The sequence below is a fragment of the Sinocyclocheilus anshuiensis genome, unplaced genomic scaffold, assembly GCF_001515605.1.
Source record: "Sinocyclocheilus anshuiensis isolate Anshui unplaced genomic scaffold, SAMN03320099.WGS_v1.1 scaffold387, whole genome shotgun sequence".
Taxonomy (NCBI): domain Eukaryota; kingdom Metazoa; phylum Chordata; class Actinopteri; order Cypriniformes; family Cyprinidae; genus Sinocyclocheilus; species Sinocyclocheilus anshuiensis.
The window spans coordinates 2,141,920-2,152,025 of record NW_015549624.1 but is presented as its reverse complement, the minus strand read 5'-3'; the positions used below and the strand labels follow the sequence as shown (position 1 = coordinate 2,152,025).

At 35.7% G+C, this 10,106-nt stretch overlaps 1 protein-coding gene across 1 annotated transcript in view; it reads right to left on the bottom strand.

Annotated features, from left to right (window-relative positions):
• Positions 1 to 8,081, bottom strand: part of tmem266 (transmembrane protein 266) — an 81,734-nt gene extending 73,653 nt beyond the window's left edge. The window contains exons 1-2 of the mRNA XM_016448500.1: positions 7,695 to 8,081; positions 3,909 to 4,023 (exon numbers count right to left, since the gene is read on the bottom strand). Coding sequence (XP_016303986.1) covers positions 3,909 to 3,922 — 14 coding nt within the window. The 5' untranslated portion in view covers positions 3,923 to 4,023; positions 7,695 to 8,081. The remainder of the gene's footprint in view (positions 1 to 3,908; positions 4,024 to 7,694) is intronic.
• Between the last annotated feature and the right edge of the window lie 2,025 nt (positions 8,082 to 10,106).

The window sequence follows — 10,106 nt, the reverse complement described above, 5'->3', positions numbered from 1 at the left end:
GCGAGCGGGAACTTGTCGTGTATCCCCGTGGACACAGGTTATGGGGAGGAAGGCTTTATATTCTGTTCGGGGGGCGAGAATCTGCGATTGGACCAGAGTGACCGCACTGCCCGAGTCCAGAATGGCCCGGAACGGCTTTCCATTCACTTTCACTTCCACCTCTGGACCCAGTGCAGAGGGTCCGTGCAGTGCTCCTGTGGGGCTGGTCGGTCACACGCTGCTTTCTGTGGGAAAAATGAGAGGGCACGTTAGTGCTCAGTCTCATGGAGGAATCTCCTAGATGGCAGGGCTTGCGTGGCTTATGTAGCCGCCGCCTGATGAGGTGCAGCTGTCACCGATCAGCCTGTGATGATGATGGCCAGGTGCTCCTCGCTTGTTTCCAGGGCGACGCTGATGAAGCTTCGGGACGCTCGTCACAATACACAAAAGTGTTTACGTGCTGTCAATGCTTTGCTATTGTACATTAAAGGATTTTTAAACATTTAAATGTATGCATTTGTAAATGGTTTTAGCAAAAATATCATGAACATAATACACAATAAATATAAAAGTTGTAAAGTTGTAAATAAAAGGGTTTCTGTTTTAATCACTGTTGACACAATGCTAAATCAGAAACATCCTTGTCAATCGATTTGTAAACATTTGTTTGTTTGAAAAGCTGTACATAAAAAGGTTTACGTTTTAGACGTGAAAGAAATTATGCTATTGTACGACTATTGCATGACTGTAAAGTTGTACATACATAAAATAGTTTACGTTTTAGACACTGATATGATACTAATGTACGATTATCAATAAGATCAAATGATTTGTTAACTTTTTTACATCTGTAAAGTTGTACATACATGAAAGTGTTTACGGTTTAGGCACATTTGATATGATGCTATCGTGCGGTTATCAACATCATGAACATTAAAGGATTTGTAAACATTTGTACATCGCTAAAGTTATGCATATGTAAAAGGGTTTACATTTTAGATGCGGTCAAGTTCTATGCAATATCATGTACATCAAAAGTTTCATAAACATCTATATGTCTCTGTTGTAAGTACAAGTTTACATTTTAGACACAGACAACAGGCTGCTATTATAGTTTCAGTGCCTATTCGAATGAACAAAAATGTATGTATGCATTTTACGTACAAATACCTATGAATATGAATGACATTTTCCTTGTTCACTATATTGTACTGCATAATTTTCACAAGTCCACGTTTGAAGTCCACAATGAACTTAGCATTTCAGAGACTTAGTGATCAACACCAGCCACATGATAATGCAATATACATAATAGATATATACCTAACATACTTATTTTCGTTTGCATCAAATTAAATTGGGTAAGGTGGCCTGATGCTGAGCTAGAGAGAATGTAATGCAAAAGTTGCATCATGAAGACTTCACCTAAGAAGGCAAAGTCAGCATCTGTGCTGCTGATCCTGGAACAGTTGTGGGCTGGAAGGATGTGGAAAGGGCAAATAGGATCTCGCATTCTCCACATGAGTCTGAGGACACGCTGAGTGCTGACTGCAGAACAGTGTGTGGCTATAAATTACGATATCACACTCCTCCTGCTGCAGAGCAAACACATGGATCTCGAGTGAGATGCGCTGTGGCTTCAGCTGCTGAAGACGACGGGTCAATTAAGAACATTCATATGCTGGACTGACCTTGTCAAGAAAGATGTCTTAGGGCCCTATTTTAACGATCTAAGCGCATGGTCTAAAGCGCACGGTGCAGGTGCACTCAGGGCGTGTCCGAATCCACTTTTGCTAGTTTAACGACGGGAAAATGGTCAGCGCGCCTGGGCGCATGGTCTAAACGGGTTGTTCCTATTCTCCTAATGAGTAATGGGTGTTTTTTGGGCGTAACGTGCAATAAACCAGTAAGAGTCTCATCTCCCATCCCCTTTAAAAGCCAGTTGCGCTCGCGCCATGGCGGGTTCGCTATTTACATGGCAGAATGTAATGTTTAATTTTTTTAAATGTTTGTGTGCTGCTGCGCGTACCTGTGTAGGTAATAAGCAAAGTGTACGCGCGTTGTGCACCCACCTATAGGCATATTACTAACGCGCTCTTTAAATAACAAAGAAAAAATATTGCGCCAGACTTTAGACCAGGTTTGAGTTGGTCTATGGCGCAGTCTATTTTCAGTTCCTCAAAATAGCAACGTGCCAACAATGCGCCTGAACACACCTCTTTTTTAGACCAGCACGCCCATGGGCATACAAATGGGCACAAATGCATTTGCTATTTAAACAACGCGGTTCAGGACAGGAAAATGAGAACTGCGTCGGGCTGAAACTAGCAAAAACACTTCCGCCACGCCTTGCGCCGCATGTATGATAGGAACAGCTTGTAATGCTCCAAAGAGAAAGGAAAACTTGAAATCGCATCATATGACCCCTTTAATGTCTATCTGTAGGTGATGTCATTTTTTGCTTTATTATTGTTAAATACTTCCCAGTCCTAATCACTGTTGCCAACTCTCGCGAGACAAATAAGCAACCACAGCTTCAAAAACAAGCCCAAAACAATCCCAATATTTTTTGATAATTTATTATCATCAGTATTATTTATTATCAATTATTTATTACCAATAAATGAGCCTGCAACATATTAAACTGAAACTAGCCTTTTATCTGAAAAGCAAAAACATAAGTTATTTTACAAAAATCAGCAAACTGCAACAAAGCAGGAACAAAACTCATCTCCAATCACCTGTGAGCAGAATAGGATTGGACAGATGGAAAAGGAGAAAAACACAAGAGCTTCAAAGGGGAGCTGTAACATAGCCACATATTTATAGCCTACTAAAATATTGGCTATTCGAACCAAATCTACTCTTAGTATTAGTATAGGCCTACTTGTTTTTTTACAGCCCGTGATAATGAATACATTACAAAAACATTGTAAAAATGTAAAATTAGGCTACCTTATAAAGGAAAAAAGTCATCCCACTCCTCTACGTCTACTACTATCATCACTTGGATTAGCTACAGCGTTTTTTTAAAGAAATTAATACTTCAGCAATACTTCTTTAATTAATAATTATTTGGCAAGGATGCATTAAATTGATCAGACTTGAATTTTTCCAAGTCCTACCATTTCAAATAAATGCTGCTTTTTTCTATTCTTCAAAGAATCCTGAAAAAATGCATCATAGTTTCCACAAAAATATTATGTTTTTAACATGGATAGTATGTTATCTCGAGCAGCATATTAGAGTGATTTTTGAAGGATCATGTGACACTGAAGACTGGAGTAATGATGCTGAAAATTCAGCTTTGATCAGAGAAATAAATTCCACTTTACAATATATTACAATAGAAAACAGTTCATTTAAATTGTAATACTATTTAACATGTTTTTACTGTATTTTTAATCAAATAAATGCCTTGGGAAGCATAAGAGAATAAAAACAAAACATTTAAAAAATCTTACTGACCACAAACTTCTGAACAGCAGTGCATCTATTTTTGATTAGTATATTTATTATGATACATATTAAATCGCCATATTATGATATGATATATACAGCAGTAACCACAATATATAGTCGTACCAATTTATTAATAGTGAATTTGTGACCTATTTTTGGTAGGACCAGACTTGTTGACAAATCATTGTATAACTCATGTTCGAATAACACAATCTAAAAAATTAGATAAACCAAAAACCTCTCGGACAAATGTAACACGAACAAATCTTCACTCCAAAAAGTATTCAAACAAAATAAAGGGGACAGTAATGTCTAAACAATACATTGCTTAACGCATAATTAGTGTAGAGTAAACACACACACAAACACAATTTAACACACTCTCCTGTGCACGATACACACAGCAGTGTTCTCACACTCCACTCCACATCAGTATAAAGCAGGTAGGACGTAGCTTGCACACTCACTGTGGCTGGCTCATGGTGTGGTGCGCAGCAAACTCTGAACGGACGTCGTCTTTCGACTCTCTCAAATGTGAGCTCTAGTTTGTGCTAGACGGAGGCGACTTCACTCATACCAGACCTGAGAAGAAAACCAGATAAAAATACTATTTTTAAACACAGTTTAATATAAAGTACTAATTAATATGAAGACTTATTGGCAACTACTGTGTGTGTGTGTTAAAATTGAAATTCACCACCATGTGTTTATGAACGCATGAACATCTAGTTCAGTCGTGACACAGTTATCCTTGTGGAGCGATGAAATTGTCGCTTATGCAATAAAATCAATGAAGGGAGATATTGGATCTGTTATGAAATCAAATACTCGCTTAACTTCACAGTTTTACCAGTGACCTGTGACTTAAATAAAGCGAAGAAACTGTTAAAGCTACGATTCAGCAATGCTACATACTCCATTTAACAGAATATTTGATATCTGAACAAGATGTATTGGTAAACCTGGAGAGGAAACAAATCTCCATTTAGAGGGTGTAAAGGAGTAGTTTATGCCAACATGAAAATCATGATTATAGAAAAATATTTTTTCTTCCCTGAGAATTTCTTTTTAGATATTTTGAAGTATCTTTTCAACAGCCCATAGTGACAAACACTGTCAGGCTCCAAAAATAACAATAACCTATTAAAAAAGTAGCCAGTAGCAATTGTGCACTATAATCTATGTTTTTTTAAATCTTATGATATGTACGAAAGATTATATTTAAGTTGCTAATCTTGCCCCTTCTGTGAGGTATGAAAGTCACAATGAAACCGAAGTAGCGACAGATCTTTTCTTCCGTATTGTGACCTACATTTGAGTGTAACAGATTATCAAGACGAGGTTGTAGGATGGATGGAGGTAGGATCTGAATGCGAGCTTGCAGTCGATTGTTAGAATAAGGTAAAAAAAAAGATAAATTGTTCACAATAAGATGAAAATAGATAGAATAGCTTTAGATACAGTGATCATGTTGAGTTTAACTAAAAAACTACTATGTTGAATGACTGACATTTGAGAACATGTCTGAAGATTCATGAACGAATCACGAAACAAATCATTCTTTAGAGTCGATTCTTTGTAATGAACCAGTTTTAATTAACCATTTCACAAATCAAACTATGCCTTTAAATTGATAATCATATATGGTGGGAAAAAATTTCCAAAAATATTTTAAATGTATGCTAAATATGTTGTAAACAGTGAAGCTCAATGAAATACATTTTTGAAAGAAAATATTATTTTCAACCTTCATATACCAAAACATATTTCAAAATGTACTTTAAAGGCAAGAAAATATATTTCTATATTTAGGCTAAATACAAATGAGGATCAAATTGCTTATTAGAGATCAAAACTAGATTTAAAATAATTTAATAATGTTCTTTTTTTCATATATTGTATATATATTTTTTGGAACATTGTAAAGTCGCTCTTCGTTGATTTTTATTCAAATGTGTTATATGCTTTCACGTTATAGAGAACAAATGAGGTTTCTCTTTAAATGTGACAAAATATATTTTTAAATGATTTAAAAATGTATATTTATATATTTTTTAAAATATTTTCAAAAATAAACAAAAAACATCCAATATATTGATAGAAAAATGTCAATATAAAATTTTATAACAAATTTAATTTAAATGATCTGTAGTTAATCACAGGAAGTTCACAAAGTCGAAAGTCTATGCGTTTTCACTAGTAGTGGTTAACTGCCTGAAATTATCATTATTTTTTAATAATAATAATAATAATAATTAATACTTTTTTTGTGTGTTGCCTGGTAGTTTTTTGCTGTTTTCCATTTTTTTAAATAATTATTTTAATGTTGTTATTTAGCTGAAAAGCCTACTGTAGATTATTTAATGGAAAGTTTCTATTGTGAAAACTACTGGGGCATGCAAGAGGTCAATGCGTGTTTATTGATCTGCATGTTTTTTTTTTGTGAACAATAAAGATGGAAATATTTAATAGCTTTTTGTAGCCAAGACTTGAGCTACTGATCTGTTAAACATTATATAATATTTATTAATGGAGATTAATCTAAGAATAAATAGCAAAACGCGTTGGAAATCTTTACACTATAAAAAGTGCTTAAATTTATAATACATACATAATAATATATTAACTAACTGCATGATTGTATTATATGCATGATATCTGTACGGTCTGCCGTATAGACATTACCTTGACAGTCACCTCTGATAACATTTTACCCTTGATTTTAAAATATGTACTTTCTGCAAAGCTGCTTTGAAACAATACTTATTGTGAAAAGCCCTATACAAATAAATGTGAATTGAATATAACTGAAACGTGAATTAAAAAGTAAAAACTTGCATTGCTTCTTTTAAGGAGTTACGCTATACCTGATCTGTCCCCATACTCTAATCACATAGAGTCATATTAAATAATACTTTTGACATAAATAAAATTTTATGTACTGTATGTTATGTCATGATGCATATTTTAGGTAGCCTTAAAAAATACAGTCAGCATAATATAATATTACCTAATATTATAAAAAACTTTATACATTAACATTTAGCAATATAGCTAAATGTTGAAATTAACATTAATGCATCAGAATTCATTATTCATGTTTAGTTCATGTTAACTAATGTACTTAAGCAATGTTAACGAAAAGAACAAATGTGAAGACTTCACATTATTTATTTTTGTTAATATTGCTTAAGTTCACAGTGAAGTGCTACCGACTTTTTAAACGAATTTATGTATTTTCCTGAGGTTCTCGTGCTGTAGGACTATCCGTTCGTGCTATAGTGCAGTTAGCTAAGTCTTAAAGACTTTTTAAAACATTAACACATTTGTATTATATTTTTAAACCTATAATAAATGAAGAATAATAACAATCCCTTATGTTTTGTCAACGTACCGTCCGAGAGCGACCCAACAGTAGTGCTGTTGCTATGGTTACCTCATCAAGCAAGGCGATCCATCGACTGATCCAACTTTTGTGTTACGTTTTTGAAAACACAATTGGATCATACTATTTACGCCTATATGTAAAACAACATATTTTACTACCAGCCAAGCTCATCTCAGCTCCTCCTCTGCTGTCTTCAAATCATGTAGTAACAGGTTACTCTTAAATGCTAGCTGAAGGGAAATTCTGGTCATGCTAATCGAGCGTTTCTCAACCTTCAGTGCGTGATGTGTCCACGTCTTCCAGATTGAACCCGATAAATCTAACGAACGAGTCATTGGCTCATTGAACTGATTTGAATCAGGCACGTATCACATCAGCGCTCATTTGGATTTGGTGTGTTGACCACGTGCCCAAAGACCTACAATGGACCTAGTTCGTAGATGCCACTATCAGAAGTTTAGCGGAGAACTTAATCAGACGGAACACATTCAGGCAACATGAAAGCCAAAATACATGGCGATGGAACCATTTCGTGTCATTTTGACGCTCTCCTCTAAGCTCCAACCCACTTACAACCAGATTTTCTTACTCGTCAGAAATGACCAAAATTCCTCATCAACACAACATCAGATGCGCACTGTAATATTGACTATACATATGAAAATGGAAGACGTGTCTTTCCCAGGCCTAGAGGAGCTATTGGATGAAGTGGTGCCTTCTGATTAAAGCATGTCAGCACCACTACAGCTCGTGATTTAGTGATGCAATTACCAAAATAACAGCAAACACCGATTAAGCCAATAATTGGTGGAATGAAAGCGAGAAGAAGCAGTGATGAAATGCACGTATCCAAGGGCTAACCTACCTCGATTTACATCGTTGAAACTTTAATCGTGTCTCTCTGGCCCTTGTGGTTATGATAATGTGTCCTTTGCCGATAATCAGAAGAGGCTTAAAGCGTGAAGGCAGTTTCGCAGTGGTCAAGCATCCGTTCTGCTGCTTCTTTCGCGAATAAAGCGGACGATGAGCAAATGCGAGCCGTAACACGAGCATCATCGCTCAGCGAGGTGATATTATGAGTCCAAACGTCCAGAGAAAGGCATCGTATTCGCGACAGGAGGAGTGCATTGTGTATCTATCGTGTTGTGCTGAGGGCTTCCCCCTTCAAATCACTCCAGGGACTCCGTCTCCATCGTGCCGAAGCCGCGATTCGATTAGACGCGATTCGATTGAAGTATGAACGCCAGCATCGCTCCGTTATGTCGGAGGAGGAGGAGGAGGAGGAGGAGGGGATTCATTACGTAGAGAAAACGCTTTTCTATTGGGTTTCTGTCCGAGAGATGGCAAGTGTTCTTCGGGATAACCTCGCATCCCTCAAAACACCTTAGACATCCCGCTGAGGTGCGAATATTCTCACGCGTTACGCGCGTCTCATTCCCTCACAATTAATACTGCGTGCTGCAAACACGCATCAGTCATGTGCATAACGCCAGGAGCTGTCATGAGTCATGACTGAGCATATGGAGATGGCAGAGGTGACATTGAGATGTGAGGAATGCGTTTCAAACATGACTATTGATCGGGGATGTGTGTGTGAGACTGAGAGAGATGGAGACCGAGGAAAAGAGAAACAAAACAAAGTCTAGCTGCTTCAGACTTTCAGATAAGAGTATCATATTACGACATAAGATACTATCTTATAATAGTAATATCATCAAACCATCACAGTACTGTGCATAATGCTTTCATACCAATGTACATCATTCAACTATAATACTTAGCTTACACTATACACTGTAAAGTTTCCATCATTAAAGTGGCGACTTGCAATCGTTCCTGTAAAGAGCTACTTAAAGTAACCCATACAATGTGGGTTTGTTGTTATAAATTAATGTATCAGGTTGACTGAGTTTACTTAGGTATTACCATTTTTAGGTTATCATTTTTTTCAGGTATGAATCATATTACTGGTGTGATCATTTTTTTTAATTATGTAATTCTGAAAAAATATTTTGATACATTTTTAGATTATGCAATTCTGAAAAATGTTTTTTTTTACTTAATTTGTTGTACATATTAAATTGACAGATTTATTAAGTGAAAATACTGTTCAAAAGTTTGGGAACATTTTTGTTGTTGGAAAAAAGACTTATGCTCAATTGATTAAATAGTATTATTGCGAAATATCATTTAAATGTAAAAGTTTTCTATTTTCATATATGTTAACATAATTTGTCACATGATCCTTCAGAAATCATTCTAATATGCTGATTTGCTGTTCAAGAAATATTTCTTATTATTATAAGTGTTGAAAACAGTTGTGCTGCTTATCATTTTTGAGGAAACCATGATACATTTTATTTTCAGGATTCTTTGATGAATAGAACGTTTAAAAAGAACAGAATTTATTTGAAATAGAAATCGTAACATAATACTGTTATTAGCATTTACAGTGTGATCAATTTAATGTCTTGACTAAATAAAAAAAATTCTTTCAAGACAAAATTCATACCGATTCCAACATTTTGAAAGCTAATATTCATTACGTAGAGAAAACGCTTTTCTATTGGGTTTCTGTCCGAGAGATGGCAAGTGTTCTTCGGGATAACCTCGCATCCCTCAAAACACCTTAGACATCCCGCTGAGGTGCGAATATTCTCACGCGTTACGCGCGTCTCATTCCCTCACAATTAATACTGCGTGCTGCAAACACGCATCAGTCATGTGCATAACGCCAGGAGCTGTCATGAGTCATGACTGAGCATATGGAGATGGCAGAGGTGACATTGAGATGTGAGGAATGCGTTTCAAACATGACTATTGATCGGGGATGTGTGTGTGAGACTGAGAGAGATGGAGACCGAGGAAAAGAGAAACAAAACAAAGTCTAGCTGCTTCAGACTTTCAGATAAGAGTATCATATTACGACATAAGATACTATCTTATAATAGTAATATCATCAAACCATCACAGTACTGTGCATAATGCTTTCATACCAATGTACATCATTCAACTATAATACTTAGCTTACACTATACACTGTAAAGTTTCCATCATTAAAGTGGCGACTTGCAATCGTTCCTGTAAAGAGCTACTTAAAGTAACCCATACAATGTGGGTTTGTTGTTATAAATTAATGTATCAGGTTGACTGAGTTTACTTAGGTATTACCATTTTTAGGTTATCATTTTTTTCAGGTATGAATCATATTACTGGTGTGATCATTTTTTTTAATTATGTAATTCTGAAAAAATATTTTGATACATTTTTAGATTAT